This window comes from Anopheles gambiae, chromosome 3 (assembly GCF_943734735.2).
Source record: "Anopheles gambiae chromosome 3, idAnoGambNW_F1_1, whole genome shotgun sequence".
In the NCBI taxonomy this organism is placed as follows: Eukaryota; Metazoa; Arthropoda; class Insecta; order Diptera; family Culicidae; genus Anopheles; species Anopheles gambiae.
The window spans coordinates 27404944-27427842 of NC_064602.1; the positions used below are offsets into that span (position 1 = coordinate 27404944).

Genomic DNA, 22899 nt, shown 5'->3' on the forward strand with positions numbered 1-22899 from the left:
ATGTGGTCGTTGCGGTGGATTGGTGTGAAGCAAATGAAAGAAATGTACATTTTACATCGAATTGCACCCCTCGACCTTTTTGCTGGCTGAGCCACCGGAAGTCATCACTTTACTGAAACGCATCGTATCGCTTTACATCGTTGGGTGTATGGCCGCCCCAATCGTGTTTCAGCTCTGCAAGTCGACGCCATCTTCCAGTCCCCCCCTCCCCCCACTCTTGGCATAGGTCATCGTGTCGAGAATGTGTCACTTCCTGTTGAACCACCTCCGACCCCGTTCTCCTCCCGATATCGACGATGATCTAAACATGTTTTTGAATAGCAAACGTTAAGATAGGGAAAGCTCATCGCGCGCCGTCTGGAAAGGGGATGAGGATTGGGGCGGTTGATAAGGGTGTGGCTGGGTGTGAGGGGGTGGGTGTCATAAAATGAGCAGCAGGTGGGACACTCCTTAATTCCACCAACCACCTCGGCCTGAAGGAAGGGCACACCCTGTTGCTGCTGGCGGGCGCGAAAAGGATATGAAATAATAACCCGAACCGGACCGAGGGTGGCGTTCTCGTTCGGTTCGGGTGTTGGTGTGTCCGCACACCCACATACACGCGGGAACGACTTTCGCTTGGTTAAGGCGTACGCTTCCCGCAGGTCGAGCTTCAGTCGTGTGGCTTCAACCGTCCCAGTCGATAACGGTTTTGTGTGCGCAACCAAGTCCTTCCGTGTCTTACCTTTCACTAGTCCAGCAAGTCCTGTCCCCCCTGTGACGCGACATCATAGCGAAGAGACGATGGGCGACGAGATGAGTGTCGAGCAGGAGGCGGAAGCGATCCTCGAGGCGGAAACGAGCTTCGGGATGCGCGTGTGGCATCTGCTGTTCCTGTCCTGCGGCTCCGTGCTCGGCGTCGTCATCATGCTGTGCTGCTGCATCCGGTTCCGCATACCCCGCACCAAGCAGGACATCGAGGCGGACTACCATCGCAAGAAGCTGACGCGCAAGTTTCGCGAACGGCTGGACTGCATGAACAATGCGGACATCGACGAGATGGACCTGATCAAGGCGCTCGAGCGCGTGCGGGAAGAGTACGCGGCGGAGCAGGAGCGGCAGCAGGCGGGCAAGGAGGCGGCCGAAAACAAGGACAATCAGGCAATCGTGACCGTGTGCGATCAGGTTTGAGGCGTGTGGTGGCGGTGGAGCACGTGGGGTTAGTGAAGGTGAATTATGTTTTAGTTCCTTGTACTTGAGCGTATTGGCTGATAAGGTTTATGTAAGACAATTGGAAGCACTTGATGAACTCGAATAGTTTTAAAATTGATAAAAATCAATTGAAACGTAATTTGATACAAAATTGACAGTATTTATCGGCATACTTGTGTAGTAAGCGGTCATACGAGTTTTATCAACATTTTCTTAAGTTTTGTTACTTATTTGAATGCTGTAATCGAAGAAAAATAAATTTAAATAAAACTAATTTCGTAATCGTTAATCGACTAGCCGTTTTTGAAAGGGAAAATGCATCATGAGGGGATTGAATGGCGAATAATATTTAATAATCGAACAATCCTCGGAATACATTACCAACAATTGAATTTTCTTTCTTCCTTGAGCAATTGCTGAGAAGTTGTATTGCTAAAAAGAAATTCAGTGTAATGTAAAGTATCTTATAATAACTACTTTACAGTTAAATAAGAAAGTAGCTTCTATTATCCAGCTTTCTACGGTCAACGGTCACATTTGCTCCATTTCAAATCAAACGCCCGAATAATCGGAGCGCACGGATTATTTAAAAAAATTACATCCTCGACGCCTCTACTGTAACCTGTCAGGCAGCCCCCGAATCAGTGTGGCCAGATTATTTTGGCGGTTTTCGGTAGGCGCATCAAAATTTTATCGGTAGTTTTCGGTAGGTTAATAGCTAAGAGGTACGCCGCTACGTAGGTAGCTACGTAGGTAGCTACGTAGGTTGGGCCGGTCTGGTGGTACAGTCATCAACTCGTACGACTTAACAACATGCCCGTCATGGGTTCAAGCCCCGAATAGACCTTGCCCCCATACGTAGGACTGACTACCCAAGCGCCACAGATTAAGCTTAAACGACTGGAAAATTGAATATCCATAGAAAAAAAATGAAAGCTCCACAGCTTCATTGGTTTGATCAATAGATGGCGTATTAAAACTGATTATTATATTGCTATCCTTTTCTTGCAATGTGTTTCGACAAGTTTCATCTTATCATGACCTATATATAGCCTTCAAACTTTCCGAGCAAAAATCTATAATGAATGGTCGTGTGGTCAGATACGTGGGTATCAACACCAACGACCATTACTCAAATCTCACTTGCTTCAGTACTGGTGGTTTCCGTTGGAGTTTAGTATTTAAACAATCGTATCGCCGTTCTAGTTCTAGCGATGCATAACTTCAATGCGAAACCATACAACAGTACAGAGGAAATGAGAAAGCTCTCCTCCAAGCGATGAAGCTCAACTGGTTGGGGTATCCCACCAACAGAGAGCGCCACCAGCTTTTTTGCTATTTTTAGAATGCATGAGTCGTTTGCCGTCTGCTAAACGAAGTCTTTCTATATTCCGTTTAGGTAGAGTGCTTGAGTCGTTTAGAAGCCGTTTAGTGGTCGTTTAGTGGATTTGTGGCACTTGGGTACCCTAGCAAGACGTGCATACAGCGAGAACGACCCAATGACTGCGATGGCCCGTAAATTTAATCAGCGTTACATTTCATTTGACTGACACCTACCTACTAGATTTTGTTGATCCGTTTTGTCATTGTACACTGCGTTAGTTATTTATGTTTTAGTTTTAATTCAGTGATAAGGCCGCTTGTTTGGCCAATCACTTAATACAATAAACAATACAACAACAATACCCTGCTATGGTAACACTAAGTCACTGAAAGCCAAGCTCACTCCACTAGTGGATACTGGAAGGCCTTGACCGACAGCGGTTGTTGTGCCAAAGAAGAAGAAGAATAGCTAAGATCGGAAAAGCTTAAGATCGTCAGCGTACAATAAACATTCAGAGTTGCTAACAGCCGAAGTAACATCATTGAAAAAAAGTGAAAAGAGTAGTGGTCCCAGGTTGCTACCCTGTGGAACGTCAGAAGAGCTCTCAAACAAGGTAGAAAAGAAGCAATCAACTTGTACGCGGTAGCTACGAGCTGTTAGGTAGGATCTAAACCACTCCACCATGGAAGCAGACCCAAACGCCACAGATTAAGCTTAAACGATTGGAAAATTACCCACCCAAGACGTTATATAGGCCAACTACATATATATATATATATATATATATATAGATATATATATATATATATATATATATATATATATATATATATATATATATATATATATATATATATATATATATATATATATATATCGGTATTTCTGGTCACTTTGCCCACAAGGGCAAAGCGAGCGAGGCGGCCACCGTCGCAAAACCGTCGCGAAACGTCAAAACCGGCGTCGCATGTACTGCAAACCGACGTCGCCAGCGAGCGAAACTCGCAACGATTTTGAGGCGCTGGCGACGGTCGTTTTTGACGTTTTGCGACGGTTATTGACCTTTCGAGTGAGCTTTTGCCCTGCGGGCCAGTATGGCCAGATTATATTGGCAGATTTCGGCAGGAGCACTGTTGAGAACGCAACCATTTAACCTTCGTTTCTAAGACCAAAAATACACCCTCATCTTTATGATCACCTACCCGGGAACTTGAACTTAATTATTGAAATAACTTTAAATTTGCAGGAAATCTGCATGTAGAAAATTGGAGGTGCATGTGAAATTGGAGGAAAACTTGTGATATTTTGGGAATAAGAAAATAACGTGTAGACGGTTGAACTTTCACTTTGCTAATGTTTATTCACTTGTCTGTTTGAGATCATTTGTACATGCTATAATTCATTACATAGTTCAGTTAATCCTCATCTAGTTCCTTCCCAAGCGCCACAGATTAAGCTTAAACGACTGGAAAATTGAATAACCATAGAAAAAAAATGAAAGCTCCACAGCTTCATTGGTTTGATCAATAGATGGCGTATTACAACTCATCATTATATTGTTATCCTTTTCTTGCAATGTGTTTCGACAAGTTTCATCTTATTATGACCTATATAGCCTTCTAAGTTTCTGAGCAAAAATCTAAATTAATAGTCGTGTGATCAGATACGTGGGTATCAACACCAACGACCATTACTCAAATCTCACTTGCTTCAATGCTGGTGGTTTCCGTTGGAGTTTAGTATTTAAACAATCGTATCGCCGTTCTAGTTCTAGCGATGCATAACTTCAATGCGAAACCATACAACAGTACAGAGGAAATGAGAAAGCTCTCCTCCAAGCGATGAAGCTCAACTGGTTGGGGTATTCCACCAACAGACAGCGCCACCAGCTTTTTTGCTATTATTAGAATGCATGAGTCGTTTGCCGTCTGCTAAACGAAGTCTTTCTATATTCCGTTTAGGTAGAGAACTTGAGTCGTCTAGAAACCGTTTAGTGGTCGTTTAGTGGATTTGTGGCACTTGGGTTGTTATCCAGTAATCTTCAGATCATCATTTTATTCCAAGAACTGGCCGTCGCGTAGGTGTTTTTGGCTTCTTTCTTTGTGCTACGCCTGAGCAAAACCACATACAATTTTTGCGAGATTTTGTTTAAACTTCAAGGCATACTAGATTTTGTTATGGAACAAACCGTCAAATTGTGTGTCGATGTATTAGTGAGAAAGAACACCATAAGCCCACCTGATATATACACTCACTTTGGTTAAATGGTTGCGTTTTCAACAGTGCTCCTGCCGAAATCTGCCAATATAATCTGGCCACACTGGCCCGCAGGGCAAAAGCTCACTCAAAAGGTCAATAACCGTCGCCAAACGTCAAAAACGACCGTCGCCAGCGCCTCGAAATCGTTGCGAGTTTCGCTCGCTGGCGACGTCGGTTTGCAGTACATGCGACGCCGGTTTTGACGTTTTGCGACGGTTTTGCGACGGTGGCCGCCAAAAAGCTCGCCTGACCTGCGGACCAGTGTGGCCAGATTATATTGGCAGATTTCGGCAGGAGCACTGTTGAGAACGGAACCATTTAATTTTAATCAATTATTGTAACGATTAATTTCTTTTTACCCTACTAGCAAAAAGAATGAAAAAGTGTGCGTCTTTTATAAACCAAGTTTGATGTGTTAAAGTTTTTCTTTTGATTCGGGTGCACCAAGTCCGTGTAAAGGAAGGGGTATAAGGAAAATACAATGAAACAGCGCGAGCGAGCGTTCTTTTCAGTGAGAGCGCCTCGCGCATTTTAAAAGCATGCAATAGAGCGCATTCTTTCCGTGGTAACGCTCCATCCGCCATTTTTAGCCCAAAACAACGGACTTCGGATCCGATCTTGGGCCGGACCCGCACCGTGTGTTTCTACTTTCCCCTCGCCTGAAAATTTCATTCTCTTTGTCTGTCGGGTAAGCTTTAACCGCTGACAGCGAGATTCAAATTCAAATTTAAATGATTTTCTTTGACGAGCAATTCTCGGGATCCACGCAACTGACATTTTCTACTTATTATGAACATTACATTTTAACGGATAATAATAAAAAGTGCCAGGCAAACAAACGAGCATTAGCGCGATAAGTAACAAATGAGGTTAGCAATCCTTGAAACAGCATCCCAAGCGCCACAGATTAAGCTTAAACGACTGAAAAATCAAATATCTGTGATTTTCGGTAGATTAAATGAAAAATCGGTAGTTTTAGGAGGCTTATCTGTAAATCGGTAGGCATATGAAAAATCGGTAGGAATAAAGATAAATCAGTATTTCTGGTCACTCTGCCCCGAATGTGACGTCCATTTTTCATTCGCTTCGCCGTTCCTTCGTCGGGCACGAAAAGTTGTGTGAGGAAAAGCTAAAAACATTCCATCGACTCCATTTCCAAAGTGCAGTTGGGATGTTGGTTGTGTGCTGCGAAAGTTTCATTTTCCCCGTAGTTGATTGCAAAAGTAGCTCGCGCTAGTGTGGGTGTGTGTGTGCATTAGAACCAGAATATTTCCGACTCAATTGTCCAGCAGAGGAGCGAAAAAGAGAAGAAACGAACGAAGGGAGGGATAACAATTTCACAACAAAGGCGGCGGTCAAGTTTTTCCCCGAGTTTGCCGTCTGTAGCAGACACACACGCACGCGCTCGTTCGACAGTGTGTATTGGGTTGAAAATTCGTGCGGCAAAGTAAAGCGCAAAAATGGTCGTCGTCACTAAACCGGCGCTGAAAAAGGTGGAAAAGTCGATTCTGCCCTTGGTGCACCCACACCCGGACGCCGCCCCGACCGCTCCGGCCGTAAGTACAAACGCACACGCATACACATGCAGAAAAATACCTTCCCCTCCCGCAGAACCTTTGCGTCGAGCCAGCGTACATCAATAGAAGACGCAATTGTTCTATTAACATGTACATACATGTACACAGGTGCACACATTTTCATCCACCCTCAATACACCCCTCATTTTGCTGTCGTGGGGGGGAAAGAAGTCCGATTTGCCAATTTCCGATTGGAGGGGACACCCCCAACCGTCTCCGTCACTATTGTACGGGCTCGGAAACAGCAGTGCGGGGAATGGAATGGATAAAATGTGTCCAGCACATTCCGACCGCTTTCTTCCGGCATTTGCGCACGAGCGCGTGTCTCTTTGCTTCCTATATTATTCGCACACAATTGCCCCGTGGAGGAAGCGGGTGGTGCCGATGAGAAATCGAGCGTGTAAACATTCCGAAACATCATCATCATCAAACGTTGACCCTGGCAAGGCAAAGATGCATACCCACAACACCATAATGGAGATCCGCCATTGCGTTGCACATTCACGCACGCTCTCACTGGCCGCGGGCGCGTTATCAAACAAAATTGCTCGATGTTAGGGGTGGTGTACAGGCAGGGGTTGGGCTGTGGGTGCACTAATTGTGAGGTGGCGATGTGCTCCGTGGTGTTGCCACTACGGTAACGATTTCATGAAAATGGCTACTCGGATTAAAGCACAGCTTTTACTATCTCTGCGATGCGTGTCTCACCACCCAGCGCCGCGTGCGATTCTCCCAAAAGGGACCCTTTAACCTTTGCATAGCGAGCAGTAGACCCCGGGGGAGAAAGGTTCATGGTGTATAATGGGAGAAACATTTTTGTTCATTTAATGAATTTATTACTCATTTTTTGTTTGTATTTTAGACACTCATCGCAGCAAGAGAAAAAAAAAAATTCGCAATAGAAACGAAAATTCTCTCCACGCATCATCGTACACACACACACACGCACGCACCGCCTTTCAGAGTGCAATGAAAACTTCTTCATTTCCACGACGCAATTGCGAGACGTGATATTTGTTGCTTTCGAACCTATTAGAGCCTCTGTCTGCCTACCTGCCTCCCCAAACTCTTCCTCTCCCCCCTGCCCTCCGGTGCAACCCGGCGTGAAGGTTGCGTGTTGCTCGCAATCGGGGGGTGTTTTTTTTAAATATCGTTTTCCTTTTTTTATACCGCCGGCAGCTAGTTCGCGGCTTGCTTCGATTATCTTGAGAGTGTGTGCGCGCCTAGGTGGGGTGTGTTTGGCAACACAACCACAAGGTGCACATAGAGAAGAGGGTGGCAAAACACCAATGTAGTATCATCACAACCCGGCTATTTTCCGGAAGCAAACAGTGGTTCGGTGTGTGGTTCTTGGATTCCTAGATTGTAAATTTCTTCTTTTTTCTGGGGAGCACATTCCTAGTACAGTAGGTGACCGCTAACTGGATGTGTTTTAACTGGAGTGCTTTTTAACTGGAGGTTCGCTAACTGGAGTTACTCTCAGTTAACGAACACTTAAACGTCAAAACATCAAACATCCGGAATCTCATGAAGAGAAATTTATTGCAAATGTGCATTTTTCAAGCAAATTTAGGGTCTTTTGCCTACGTTTGCCATTAATTTATGTTATTACACGAATTACCATACTTTATATCAACATAAATGAAAAAAAAGTTTGGTATGTTTATTCCAGTCAACGCCAATCAAAACAATCAATCCATAGAAACGTCACTCCAGTTAGCGAACATTGTTCGTTAACTGGAGCTTGTTTACCTCTCAGTTAGCGGTCACCTACTGTACTAGTACTATTCCTAGTATACTCCTTCTGGGTGAGCTTTATTAACCTTGCACGAAGTGCGAACATTTCGCCAGAATTGTGCATAAATTAAAAAAAAGTGATTTACCACTAGCCTACTAAGCTACATGTGTGTTTAGACAACAGCAACGAAACCCCCCTGCGTGTGTGTGGTTCTTAGATTTGGCACCACAATGACGGGGCGCGATACAATGCCATTGGGATGGGCCACACAACCACCCCAAATGCCGCCCCCTAACGTAGCGTGTTATCTTGTGCGTTTATCCAACCCACCATGTGTGTGTGTGTGTATCTTCTTCAAACACGCTCCACGAGCAGTCATCGTCTCGCTATTTGTATTTTCTATCCCAGGGGGTTTGGGTGAATGCATCTGGCCCGGCCCGCTCGTTCACTAGGAGCGAAAAAGGCTCAAGATAATGCTCCTCACAATAAAGCACGACTTGCGTGTATATTGTGTTGTTAACCGGCTTATCTGTCACAAGAGTGTTGTTTAAACCTCAGCACAGGCTCCAGCTGGTGGCCGCGCATTAGCACGTTCTTTAATATAGTACAGATTGCTAGTAGTGCTTGCTTGTTCGTGCGTGTAAAATAACAAAACAGATTGGAACGAATTTATCAAAAGCATTGAGTAATCCCCCTGCAAACTAGTAGGCTGTGATATGCGAATAGACGGCGACGTCGAACGTTGTTCCGGGACACTGACTCACTTGTCCTTGACCTCTAGACCACACATAGCATAAAAAAGAGTCTTAAAAGTGTGTAAAAAATTAGTTTTTATTTCGTATATCATTGCCTATTCGTTTTGTTTTTGTTCGTGACGGTACTTTTCATGACTTCTGCTCTGACTGGTGGTTAATGTGTCACTGGTTGGTAATTCCCTCTTGTTCGCCTGTGCGTCCTTCGTGTTCGACACATTAGGAAGAAGGGATGAGTGTTGGTCCCCCGCCGCTCCTTCTTCCCATGTGTGTGTGTGTGGCGCAATGTGGTGCAACATCATCACACAAAACAACATTTCACAAGTGGCGCTTTGTTTTTTGGGGCGGTTAATTCTTTCTCTCCCACCATTCAACTCCTCCTTTGAAGAGAGTATCTGCGTGTGTGAGTGTGCCTCTCATCAATTTGATGCTTCCGATCAGGGGGGTTTTAACCAGCTTTTTGCGTAGCAACGCCAGGCCGAGCCGAGGTAACGGTGACGGTGTCCATGTAAACGTAACTCGTCAGCGTAGGCGTTACGGTGACAAGCTTCGTAACGCGCTGATCGAAGGCTATCACTGATTTGGTGCGGACGGCGGCACCACCACCGAGCGCTGACGTGGCAGCAACAGCATCCTTGGTCACGGTGTGCTCCTTGGTCAGCGTAATCGGGTCGAGTGTTTTCGTCACCGTCACGGACACTGTCTCCTTACGGGGCGGCTCTTTCGGTGGCAGAAGATCCTCCGGCAGAACAGTGTTGCTTCTCAGCCGCTGTTCGGCCTGCTGTTGCCCAAATGGTGGCAAATAATCGTTGCTTGGACTCGGTATGGGCAGATACTCGTTGTTTAGTGGCGGTGGTGGTGGCGGTGCACAGGACTCGGTAACGGTGGCCGTTTCCGTGAGCGTACGCGTCGCCCGGATCGTCTCCGTGCTGGTGCGATAGACGGAGGTCGTCTCCGTTTGCGTACGGATTTGCGTACTGAGCTGGGTGGAGGTAAGCGTGCGGTAGGAAGTTTCCGTCAGGTAGGTGACATCGGTCACCGGTGGCGCGTAGCTGGTGGAGATGTACGTGCTGTAGTAGGTGGTGGGGAACAGCTCCGTCACGGTGCAGGTCGAGGTGCGGGTAACGGTGTCGGTCCGGTACTCGACCAGCGGGTAACGCTCCGTAACGTACTCCACGCGTACGACCGGGCTGGTGACGGTTTCGAGCCGTGCGATCGTGGTGGTTAGCGAGGAGGTGTGCGTTACCGGAGGCAGTGTGACACTTTGGGTGTGAGTGGTCGTGCGGTAGCTGGTTTGCGTTTCGACCGCCTGGCGCACCTCGGTCGTGGTGGTCGGAACGATCAGCGTGCTTGTCACGGTGGTTGGCTGCTTGATGAAGGTGACGATCGTTTCCGTAACGTTTATTCTGATCGGCACGGTCAGGATGGTGGCGGAAGCGGTACAGCTGGGCGCCGGTGGTTGGTCTAGCAGTGGACAGCTCGGTGTGGTGTAGTCGTACCCATCGAAGGTGGAGGGCGTCGGAGTGGGCGTTGGGTAGACGTAGCCATCGAACGATGCACCGGAAGCGATGGAGCAGAAGAGAAGCAGAAAGGCAACGGGAAGGAACGCTTTATGGTGGTTCCTGCTCGAATCGATTATCACGTCGCTTAGCATGATTGGTTATTGATGAGCCTATTTTTAACGGCCACACGCTATGAGTTTACGTCAAATTCGTTTTTTTATTGCGTTATCGTTAAGGGTCACACAAACATCGATTTTTTGGAGGCTTTTTCACACACAAACACGTCGTACTATGGCTTTTCCGTTTGATGAACAACACATGCCCCACAAAAGGATCATAATCACATTTCTGGATCTCAAAACTGTTACTTTCACACTGTGTTATTATGTTCCAGCAGATGAAGAAACTTCCTCTTACAACATTCCTTTACGCGCAACACGCGCCACCACCGATATATGGACCCGCGCACAACCTTTGACCAACTAATCGCGCACCCGTTTGCTGGCAGTCGTTTTATTGAATCGTTTGGTGGCCATCTTCGGCGTCCTCCTCCTCCACCCCAAGAAAGCTCTGCCAGACTGACGAAGAAGATTCGCAAACGACCGGTGGGTGAGGTGTTTGCTGGAATCCGTCATCCCACGCCCGAAACGCGCCCGCCACGCCAACCGGTCAGTATTGGCCTTACCAAATATAGGACCCCCGGTGGTCGTCGTCGTCCGTGGTTTGAATTAGGGGCATCGGCATGGTGTGTGCTCTCTCCCTCTCTCTCGTGATCGCACCGTGAAACTATATCGAAGCATCTTCTAACTACTGCGCAGACCCTCCCTGGTCACAGAGCGCCACGAAGCAAAACATTGTGTGTACGCATAATTCCGGAGGAAGCTTTTAGGCCCCTAGGGAGGCGCGGAATCATCTTCTGCTCTTCATCTTCCTATACACACGATTGCGTGAAACCGATTGATAGGGCTTATTTGGGAACTTGTCAAGATCAAGTTCACCGTTTTGAAGCAAGCTCTTCTCATCTGTTGTTGTATTGCAGAGGAAAGCTCTCGCTCTGTCTGTCCCACACCATGGATGGGACTGGTGGTGGTGGGATATGTTAAGCATATCTCACGTATGGCATCGCCTCCCACCCGACTCACTCCAACGGCTCGAAGTTCATTGGCTGGACTGGCTGTTTGCACTGATTTCACTACGCGCGGCATGCTTCTGTCCCATTCCATTTGTAGCCAATGGTGACATAAGAGCTTTTTTTAACGGATTTTCATCCAACAAGAACGATAGCGTATGCGTGTGTGTGTTTATCGTTTGGCGTGGGCAACGATGGGAGAGAAGCTCCTGCAATCTTTGCGAATCTTAATGCGTTCCTCTCGTTAGAAACAATCTTTAAAACTGCTTGATCAAACCATCAACTGTTTACCTTTCTGATGATCCCCTTATCCGTTCTGCTGTGATTGTTGATGCCACATCATTAAAGTGCAGCTGCACCTTTCCGTTGTTTTATAGAGTGGATGAAATATTGTATTTGCGTGTTGATTTAAAGTAATAAAATAGAAGGCTGTGTTGGGATGGAACATGTGGTTTGGTTAGTTCTGTCCGTAGGACTTCAGTATTAGATCATCACACATTGAGGCGACAGTTTGCGAGGGTGGTCTTAGAAGGAGACAAAAAGGGTCAGATTAAGGCGGACGATGTGCCTGGGGTGTCTACCGTTTCCTATCGGCCGTCTTGACTATTCCACATCATCGAAGACTGCCCATGAATGTGTAATTAAGGTTTCGATACGAAGCCTCGATAAATGCATGTTGTTCAACGATCGTTGTATTATTATAACACGCCGCTGGGGGAGGTTGACATGACGGGTTCTGCATTCATTATATTGAAATTAGTACCATTTGCAACAGTGCTGTGTTAAGAATACTAAATCACAAGCTTTCCTCTACAAAAGTGTCTCGTTTCACCCGCTTTAAACGATAATAACGACCACCTTCTTCTTGCATCTGTCCACTTTTAGGACGATGGCAACAATTCGACCGCCTCGAACATCATTCTGCTGCGCCGCGGCCGCCAGCTGAAGCCGGCCACCGCCGCGATCCTGCTGCTGGTTGCCCTGCTCGGCTTCTCGATGGGTACGATCGGCGGACTGTTCTACTACCGCCAGTATGCGCAGGCCCGCAACCACATGCGCTACCACGGCTTCTGCAAGATCCCGTACGATGCGAGCAACTTCGAGTCGCTGTACCGCTCGATGAATGCCGATCGCGATACCGAGCTGCTGCGCCAGTTCCGCATCTTCGAGATGCCGCGTGCGCTGAACCAGGACGCCTCCGGCTCGGACGATTCGCAGTCGAACGAGAACGGCGCCAGCAACAGCGACAACGGCAACAACGCGGACGAGTTCTTCCGCGAGGAGTTTGAGCTGGGCCTGTCCGACGAGGAGAACTACTCGAAGATCGATGTGCCGGTGTTCCGCGGCCAGCGGCCGGCCCGCTTCCTGCACGACTTCACCTTCAACCAGTCGGGCATCATCGATAGTGTGGCGCGCCGCTGCTTCATCATGCCGCTCGATCGTGAAACGGTGCTGCCCCCGCAGTCACTGCGCGATCTGGTGATGAAGATGCAGCTCGGCTACTACAACATCGACACGAGCGTGCTGAAGAAGACGATGCGCGTGGTGACGCCCGAGCTGACCGACTTTACCGACGTGTCGCCCCGCATCACCAAGGAGTGCGTGGATATGAAGATCTACCAGCTGGAGAAGGTCGTCACTGGTGGTAAGTGTGTTTTGGGGGAGGGTTAAACAAAAGGCTGTACATTAATATTGCGATTTCATTCCGTTCCGTTCTGCCCGTCTACAGTGTACAAGCGTTCCACCGACATTCAGGAGCGTGCCAAGTTTGCCGAGTTCGGCGGTAACCACATCTCGCTCATCGACATCGCCAACCTGGACGAGCTGAACTAGAATAGTGGTGACGGTGTGGAAGGGATTGTATTATTGTAGGGGGAAGGATCGTCGCACGGGGAAGGAGGGAAGCAGACACACAATGAACGACTTTGCGCAAAACGGAACGCATTTGTGGTGTGTCTGTGGGGAATTAGCGTTGTTCCTAGTGTGTGTGTGCGAGCGCGCAAGAAGGGAAATAGAAAAGGATAGTATTTTATGTGTTTTTTTTTTGTTCAGAATATTCAGTAAATGACACATTAATGCAAGTATTAGTACACACGGCAAAAAGAGCGGGGGAGCGGGCAAGGGTAGGAGAGGAAGCCACATGGCTCCTACTCTTTGTTTTGCATGTACTGTGGTGTTTTCTTCGGGTGAGAATGCAATGCCCCCCCCGGCGACAGTTTAAAGGGGCAAATGTTGAAACCATATAGATTACACTCTAATGGCCTCTAAAGCAACGACTTTTTATCTGTATTTTTGTGTCTGTGTTCGTTGGAAGAAAAAAAAAACAAAATGAAGAGTAACGTAACAAACGTTTCACGCTTTCATCTTCACATCCAATTTGAAACTGTTTTGTTTGTTGATACATAGAGCTTCTTTTTTCTATTATAAAACCATGTTTTGTCTAAACTGGATATAAATTTGGTTAAAGTTTTTACGAATCGTATGTAAGGATGATGAATCAAATATTTAAGAATATGAAACAAACACACACATAACATTGGAAGGTGTAAACATATGCTTTCGGTCCTGGTGGTTTCGCTCCCCTTGTACTCTTGTCCTTGTCTAATGACAAAATAACCCTTTTTAACTGGAATTAATACTAACATTTGTAGAACAATAATGTCCTCCGTCGCAGACCGACTTGTGTGTGTGTGCGCTGTGTACAATTTTATAAATTTCATACAATATGCATACCACATCATGCACCAAATTGGTAACACAACCTTGCTCCTCTTCCCTTTCCCAAATCACAACCCACAGAGACATTTAAAATTAGTAAAAAGACACATTCCTTGCTGCTTGTAGTAACGTGAATCAATAACCAACCCTCCTCCTCCCCATCCGGCATTGATGTGTCTTTGGGCAAAAGAAGTAAATGAAAGTATCTATTTTTACTATAAAAATCCTAATCCTTCTTCTGCAGGAGCGAAACAGACAGACAGAGTATATAAATGGTGGGATTACTTGCAAACTCTAGCACGCAAACAAACAAACAAACAAAAAGCAAGAAAGACAAGAGAACGGGATAGGAGGAGAAGGGAGGGGTGTGAAACATAATAACAGAGATGGCGAGAGAGCAAAACAAATTAATTATGTTTATTGCGATTGTAAAGAATAAAACACACTATTAGTAAAAATAGAAAGTGGTGTGGTGGGTTCTGCAGATTGAGATGACCAAAAAATCGAGAATTCCCGTTTTCGGATGATCATTGTAATTCAATGTGTAATGCAACGTGAGAACAAAGAAACTTCCTCTCTAATCATTGTAGTAGAAATCCATTTTTGTGTGTTTGCTTTATTTTGTCATACACATTAGTTCTGTATATATAAACCATACAAGCGTTGTCTCTGCTTGGTGTGTGGTTTGTGTGTGTGTGTTGTATATAATGTTCTATATAGCATGATTAATGATCGTACACCATACACCGATCGTGTACATCATATCCATTACGCGATGATTGGGAAGGTGTAAAACTGGGTTAAATTTGCACTAGCTAAAAACGAAGCTCCTTTATCCGGCAAAATGATCCTCCGTTTTTTCTTCTACTAAACGGCATTGTTTTTTTTCAAAAAATCCTAGAAACGTCCCTTCTGGCCCTTCGGTGGTGCTTTTCTCCTACCGGACTTTTGCAACCCCCGCAACCCCTATCCAAGTACGCACTGACTTGCTCTAATGCTCCACTGGAAGGGGGGTCTTCCTTACACACTAATCAGTCTTATGTTTGCCGGCTAGAGAGAGAGCGAGAGAGCACACACACACACTGCCGAGCAGATCGGAACGTTTCCATGGTGCTAACACTACCACGCCTGCTGTTTGGTGTTTTACAAAAAAGGACTAAATTTTGTCACCACTTTTCTTCTTCATCCCCTGAGGTAGCTTATAAAGTTCAAAGTGTTTTGTATTAGAAAAAAGCCAACTTTAAATGCATTCATTTTTGGTTTTGCTCTTTCGAAAAAAAAAAAACTATTTGGCAGCACTATTGTTGTATTAGTGTGTGTTTATGTTTTTTCTACGTTAAGTTGGTAGTAGTTGGCAGTTTTTAGGTGAGTGTGTGTGTGTTTTTTGAGATAGTAGTTTGCATTCTCTGTAGTTGATAAGCCACCAACAAAGGGGGAAACTTAAATTAACCCAAAAAAGTGTAAAATCATTCCATTTCCTTCCGCTAAAGGGACACCTTCTTATGTACAGGTGTGTGCTAGCCGACTGTTAGAGCTTCCGAATTATCTCGCTAATCATGAAGAAAGGTACTTTGGGACTGAATGCATCCTGCAACAACCACTACATTCTTTGATGGTGTTGCTGTTGCTTGGGGATATCATACAATAATTCTTTTGTTGAAATTCCGTTTCCGTTTTGTCGCATTTCTTCGCACCTTTGGTTCATCTCGTTCGTACGCGTATCCGCGTATTTGTTGCTCCAACAAACCAATCTTTTAATCTCTAAATTGCCCTTTTCCTCTCTTCCTTTGCTTACTAATATTGCGCCTCATGGTTTAGTAACATGTTTTGCTTCTCCTTTTTTTTCTTGCTTTAGATTAAATGATGAATATTTCTTTTGATAATCACAATGTTTTTGTTTTCATTTGCTTTCTCCTTTCCGCTTTCTCTTGATTTGATTTGGTGGTGGTGATACTTGCTCCTTTACATGAGATTGGGTTCTAGTAGGTCTCACCCCCTAATAGAACGGATCGACTACATCCCAGATCGTTACCATAACAACAGAGGTGTTTGTCTAGGATAAAATAGCAAGCAAAACCTATTTCTCTCTAGTCTCTCTTTCTCTTCGCTCTCTGCTCCGTTTCTAAATGCTACTAGAAACTAGATTCGATATTTACTATCACTACCCAGCAGTGGTGGTGGCTAAATACTACTACCTATTATTATCATCTCGACCCTTTCATCATCATCATCATCATCGACCGATTATGTTATATAGTTGAGTGGTAGAAAAATTTGGCTATCATCAGCATTATTATTATGATTGGGATTATTATCTTTAGCGTGGTCGTTTACTCTATTCACTGCTATTCTTCTTTTTTTTTTTGTTTTTGCTACACAAAACAAATAACACCACGAATTCACTATTTTTACACCCACCTCACTGTCTTTCGCTACATATAAACTCCCAGACACGAAATGGTAAAAACGTGCGCAGAGAGTGCAATTTTTAGAATAATTCAAATAAATTGGTAATAATAATAATCTTTCGCTAATTTCACCCATGGACTCAAACTAACATGAACGTATTGATCGTCCCTTACCGGGGTTGGAACCCTACAACTTCTACTACCACCTAGTTTCATAATCCATAGCCTTAAACAAGGTATACAGGGAGGGGTTTCCAGGGGTTCTCAGAGTTGTGCGACACTTCCTTGACTCTTTCTTATAGGAAATGAACTGGGCATGAAATGAAATGAACGATGGAAATTGAATTCATCCTATTAGGACAGGCTCCTTAGAATTTCTTATTGGATTGGGCCAACAAGAGCGCTATAGAGTGCAATTCCCATTATATTAAGTTCATTTCCAGTAAGAAAGCGTGAATAAAGTGTCTCACAGCTATGATAACTCTTGAAAAAACCCTGTAATGTAATCATCATTATCATGGTATCATTTAATAGATGCAATGTGAGAAAATTTTCACACCACTTCTCCTTTCCTTCTTGTCTGTTAAATATTTCGCTTTTCTCTCTTATTTCACATCTATTGTTCTACAGTTGTATTGTGTGTGTGTGTTTTTTTTTTCTGTTTGTTGCTGTGCTTTTGCATACAATATGCGCTCCTGTGGACGGTATTGAGTTAGTTTGTACTGTTGAGATTATTACGCTCGCTCGCAATTATTTCTGTTCCAATTGGATTCGCTTTTCTCTGGGGCTCTATCGCTGTGGCTGTGTTTGGGTTTGCTATACATCTATGTTTAATATACAGCCAGAATTCGCCTTTTAATCGTGGCATTGGCGGTGGTGTGGGTTTGAAAACAAACATAAATCAAAATTAAATAATAGTTGAATTCTGACTGTACATAAAAGTAATAGACTAATCTTCTCCCCCTTTCTGCACTGTTGGTGCGGTCCTTAAACAAACGTTTTCCTAAAACTAATTGTCTATTGTTAGTGGTAAAATCTTCGATCCTTCGATTCCTCGAGCAGTGTTGAATGATTCCCGTTGGCAGATTATAACGGCGCATACATATATACATGTGTCTATGTAGTATAAGGAAGCGCTATATTATTGTTTAATTATTTCTCCCTACCCCCCTTCTTTTGCGTCTTTGTTAGGAACTTCCCTCCCAGTTTTTCTTACACATATATGTTTAAAGCTTGTTTCATTTTTCTATAAAAGGATTCATTTGGTTTTTGGGGGAGGGGTGCAGACTCCCCGCCCCGATTCAGTTGTCTTCTGAAGCGACGCCGCCTCGATCCACCATCACATGCGTCTGTTCTGGTTGATCCGTCACCTTGCCACTGCACAGCTTCTCCTTCGCTTCATCCTTGGCGTGCTATAAAATGGTCGTACTAGTGCTGCGAGCGTTCACGATCATCGTGCCGCCGCTCATGCCGAGCACCGATCCGGTCGGCGACTGGGGCGAACTTGGGCCGGCCATCGCACCGAGCGACGTCGTACAGTGGAGGGCCGTGGTGGGTGGCACCGTCCTACCAGCACCGGTGCCGCCGCCACCCGCAGCACCACCCGTCACGATCGTCGTCCCACCGATCGTGACGGTTTTGCTCTTCCCGAACCCAAACATTGGCACGTAGCGCAGCAGGCTGTTGTTGCTCTTGGTCACCTCCGTGTCGCGCTGCAGCAGCGGCTCGATCGGGTTGTACACGTTCAGATGGTTGGTGGAGGTGGTTTGCCGTTGCGTCGAGCTTGACCCACCAAAGGGTTGCCTTCTTGCCATCGCCGGTTCCTCCTCCACGTAATCGTCGAGCGGTGGCATCGGATTGACGGTGGTAAAGTCTGTCGCCACGTTCAGATCGTTCAGATTGATTGCCCGGGCGCGGTTGTGCGCCCGCTGAGCTCCTCCCGTCGACATGATGCTGACGTTGTTGTACCCATTGTTCAGATCGTTCATCGGTTGCGTGCCGACGAGCAGGTCGGCTGTCGGCTGCTGCGACTCATCCTTGTACTTGCGCAGCCCGGGCAGCAGCTCGAACTGATCACTGCCCGTGTCCACCATCTCGACCGAGGCGAGCGGCACGTCCAGGCATGGGTTGAGCAGCCGCGGGTAGTTGGAGATAAACTCGGACACCTCCGAGGCGGAGGGTCGCTTCTTGTAGTCCTGGTTCCAGCACGCCTTCATCAAACCCTCGAGCTGTGGCTTAACGCCTGCCGGTATCGTGATCGTGTTGCCGTTCTTCAGATGCTCCAGCACCTGATTGTTGGTCAGCCCCTGGAACGGGAACGACCCGAAGGTGATGATCTCGTACAGCAGCACCCCGTACGACCACACGTCCGAGGCGGGCGTAAAGATGCCCAGTCCGAGCGATTCCGGTGCCATCCAGCGCACCGGCAGCATGCCGCGCCGATTGAACCGGTAGTAATCGTTCTCGAACGTTGGCCGGGCCATACCGAAGTCACCGAGCTTGACGACACGCTGCGCATTCACCATACAGTTCCGGCAGGCCACATCCCGGTGGACGTACTTCTGCTCGGCCAGGTAGGAGAGCGCCCGCGACACATCCAGCGCCATCATCGTGAGCCGCTTGTTCGAGATGTCCGAGTCTTCCGACTGCTTGCTATTCACCAGATGGCGACGGGCGAGCAGGTACGTCTTGAGATCACCGTACAGCATAAATTCCATCACCGTGTAGACCGGTTCCGACTGCAGGCACACGCCGAGCAGCCGGACGATGTTGTTGTGATCGAAGCGCTTCATCGCCTCCGCCTCGGACAGAAAGTCCACCTTGTCCTCCGTGGTCGAGCCCACCTTGAGCGTCTTTACCGCGACCGCCGTCCAGCCTTCGTCCCCGATCTGTGCCTCACCGCCGTACACCGTGCCGAAGGCACCCTCCCCCAGCCGGCGATTGATCACGACGCGATCCTTCGGTATTTCCCACTTGTCCAGCGTGTTAACCGGTCCGGACGTTTGCGACAGCAGATCGATCCCGAGCTTCTGCAGATACTTGGCGGACGTTTGCATCTTCCGGTCGTACCGCACCTTCCAGAACAGGAAGGACGCCACCGACAGGATCAGTATGCTAATGATCGACACCATCGAGATGACGATCATCGTCACCTCGTCGCAGGAGATGCCGAAAATGCGCACGAAGCTCTCGAGCGCACACACCGGCGTACCATCGTCCGGGATGTGGCCGTCCCGCGTCATCCACACGATCGCGGACTCGTTCAGCACTAAATCACCCCCGAGCAGCTTGTAGTCCGGTTCGGAAATGTTGGGCGTAAAGTGGCCCACAATGTTTGCCGTCCCGTTCACAAACTGCAGCACATTGACGATCGTGTACCGTGAGCCTGCCTCATTGAACTTGATCCTTCCGGTAACGCCCTGGAAGTCGGTTTCACGGATCAGCTCCATCAGCCGTTTGGTGGTGTGGCGCGAGTGCAAATCGCTAATATAGGAAGGATCTTCCCGGAGCAGTCGATCGAAGGCTAGCGCATACACCCAGACAGCATCGTACGCAAAGCCGGCGTAATCCGAGGCCATGTAGTTGTACTCGGACAGGGAGACGTTGTACGCCTGCTTCCAGTCCCGCACCGTAGCGCTTCGGTTCACGTCCAGGATGCTGTCGTCGTCGGCGTACGGGGCGTGCGAAAGGGAGAAGTGCCCGTTCATGGCGCGGAGCAGCTCGCTGTTGGTGCAGCCACGCGTCGTTCTGTTGGTAGAAGTTGGTGGTACGGCGGTGGCACCGTTTTCACCGCCCGGTACCTCCGAGCTGAAGTTCCACACGTTCGACAGCCAGATGGGCAGGAACCAGATGTACCCATTTTCGGCAGTCATCTGTCAAACAAGAGATTAGATGAGGTTAGTAGGAAGAATGGGAAGCAATTGGTTGCTATTATTTATGCTTTACCACACTGGGATCTACTCTGACGGGAGAACTAGTGATGTGACGGGAGAACAATGTGGTGGATTTTGAGGATTTTTTCGATGTTTTCATCCAGTTTTTCGCTTACCTACACCTTCTAGCCGTTATTCTAAGCATGACTCGTCCTACCATCTACGATCATTCCTATGCTACGATCATTCCTACGAACCTATTCCTATGATAGGTACATCAATCTATAAGGGTTTGGACGAGTTCCTGGCCTCTACAAATCCGTCCCAACCGTTCCAGGTCTCTATTTGTCTCGAGAAATTCTTCAAATTCGGCAATAAATCATTTTTGAGAAGTGATTAGAGTAGTGTAAGGAACATCAAAGCCCGGATAAGTTCTCTTAAGCCTGAGATCTCCGAGAGCTACATCGAGCGTATGGAGCGTACGGAGCTACATAGAGCTCTCTCGTCTAGTTTAGGTCTTTGATCAGATACCTCTTGGAAAAGAGCCGCTTTATACAACGCTAGTAATGTTGTGTACGAAGTGCAGCAGTGCCGAACTCTCGATTTGCCGTAGCAGTTGCGCTGCTGCTGGTCAACATCCAGGGATCGACACTGCGCTCACGCACAGTGTGCAGAGCACACCTAACCCAGAAGAGTGAGGGTGTTACAGGCTACCGGTCGAGCAGGGCTCCCGGTAGGGCTCACGGTGCGGCTTGTGCGCGCGGCCCCATACTTCATTGTATTGTATTGTGTTTTGTTATTATTTATTATTGTATTCGTTTTAATAAATGTGTGAATGTTTCAAAATATAAAAAGCAGCAAAACGGAGGCCCTCTGAACTAGAGCTGAGCACTGAGGTTAAAGAAATTGATGAGTTATTTTGAAATCAAAACGGAGCATGTAAAACGGAGCATTGAGAAAGAGTGAACAGTACAAACAAAGGTATATAATGCCCTGCAGAGTAGCCAATAATGCTAAAATGAATGTACTGAGTTACATTGAGCGCAGAGACCTTTCGCCTTTTATCTGATAGATATCGCCAGGTATCTGTAAAAAGCTAAACACCGACTTCAGATGACTTGGTTGTGCTCTATTGAGATCAGCCTTTGCAGAGCTACAGATCATCAACCCGCTCCAGTAGATGAGCGAGAGCACTTCAGAAAGAGAAAGAGCACTTCAAACGACTAAAGATAATTCATGAGTATGATCACGATATCTTAACGATATGCGAAACATAGCGAACAAATGCTAATCAATTATCATCCTCTTTGGAGAGGCACAATGTATGCACCGTCAACAATGCTACCCCCTCTGCAGTCTGCAGTTCTGTATTCCAATTCTTACAAGTGGGCAGCTTCACACCTCTGTTCAAAGCTGCCGCCTAACAGTCTACAACTGTTAGTGCATAAACTGTAGAAAACAAAGCAAAAGGCTAAGTGGAGGTACCGGCACCCTTCAAAAAACAACACAATTAGCACGTACGATGGCGAATGTATGTGACGACTTGGTGCAAGCAAATGCCGATAGTGAGCGGGGTCCAGTAGTCTAGCCAGCGGTGATACGCAGACAGTACAACCTCCTTCTCCCCCAAAACGGGGCTAATAATGTTTGTGTTCCTGTTCTTGTGTGCTGCCGTGACTTACTTACCAACAAACGTTACAAATCAAACAAGAAGTTCGGGAGAAGCCGAACGGTGTGTCAATATTTGCACACTGTCAGATAGGCAGTTTTTGTGTGCTTTTGTGTGTCAATCGTTCGTCCGACCAAACTGAAGAGAAGCGATGCAGCTCCCCTGCTTTATCCGGTGTAGTCTCCTCCCCGGAGGGGCTGGATGGTCAATAATTGACAATTGTCTGTTGGAAGTAGTTAACCGTTAAAGGGCAACATTTCCTTTGCCACGTACAATACATTTGCAGTGTGTATTTGAAGGTTTGCATAAAGATTTGCACATGTTATTCGCACCATTTCTTGGTAAACATCAGCCAGACAGCTCAACAAAAGCTCAACCCACTTCATGCCGGGCCAAAAGGAAGGTGCGCGAAAATGTTAGCTTGCAACAATGTTGCAAGCACGTTGTTGTTTCTGCAAAAAAAAGCTCCTCTCCAACTAGCTAGCTAGCTCAAGTTCCGCAATTACGTACGAACGAACTTCCCATTCAAATTATCGGTCCGTTTGCTCGGCCGGTCGTCCCCATGACCTTCGTTACGCCACTGTCACTGCCACTGGTCCCGCAGTAGTAATTCCGAGAGCTCGCTCAAGTGTGCACGACGTAACATGACTCCAGCGTCCACAAACAGTTGGAAGCTATCCAATTCCACTGGGCAGGACACAAACCTCTCCCCCTCATATTGGTGTGCTTGAGACGGCGCCAACAGTGACCGGCCCCGCTT

At 46.7% G+C, this 22899-nt stretch overlaps 3 protein-coding genes across 6 annotated transcripts in view; 2 read left to right on the forward strand and 1 right to left on the reverse strand.

Annotated features, from left to right (window-relative positions):
* The first annotated feature begins 107 nt into the window (after positions 1–107).
* LOC5668111 (transmembrane inner ear expressed protein) lies at positions 108–1473 on the forward strand. Its single transcript, XM_061654839.1, has one exon. The coding sequence runs from the start codon at positions 784–786 to the stop codon at positions 1168–1170; it is 387 nt and encodes a 128-aa protein (XP_061510823.1). The 5' UTR covers positions 108–783; the 3' UTR covers positions 1171–1473.
* A 4361-nt stretch (positions 1474–5834) lies between these two features.
* On the forward strand, positions 5835–14654 carry LOC1280111 (uncharacterized). The gene is made up of 3 exons (XM_319916.5): positions 5835–6330; positions 12358–13117; positions 13202–14654. The coding sequence occupies exons 1-3, from the start codon at positions 6235–6237 to the stop codon at positions 13303–13305; spliced, it is 960 nt and encodes a 319-aa protein (XP_319916.4). The 5' UTR covers positions 5835–6234; the 3' UTR covers positions 13306–14654.
* The window catches only part of LOC4578387 (uncharacterized), a 63419-nt gene continuing 54262 nt past the window's right edge, over positions 13743–22899 (reverse strand). For all 4 annotated transcript variants that reach the window (XM_061654814.1, XM_061654813.1, XM_061654812.1 and 1 more), the window contains exon 8: positions 13743–20470. In XM_061654814.1, coding sequence (XP_061510798.1) covers positions 18011–20470 — 2460 coding nt within the window. In that variant the 3' untranslated portion in view covers positions 13743–18010. The remainder of the gene's footprint in view (positions 20471–22899) is intronic.

Bases quoted from the DNA above. Each gene is read 5' to 3' on its own strand.
- LOC1280111 (XM_319916.5), top strand. From the start codon at position 6,235: ATGGTCGTCGTCACTAAACCGGCGCTGAAAAAGGTGGAAAAGTCGATT. The intron at 6,331-12,357 runs GTAAGTACAAAC...GTCCACTTTTAG, and splicing joins CCGCCCCGACCGCTCCGGCC to GACGATGGCAACAATTCGAC. The intron at 13,118-13,201 runs GTAAGTGTGTTT...GCCCGTCTACAG, and splicing joins GGAGAAGGTCGTCACTGGTG to TGTACAAGCGTTCCACCGAC.
- LOC5668111 (XM_061654839.1), top strand. From the start codon at position 784: ATGGGCGACGAGATGAGTGTCGAGCAGGAGGCGGAAGCGATCCTCGAG.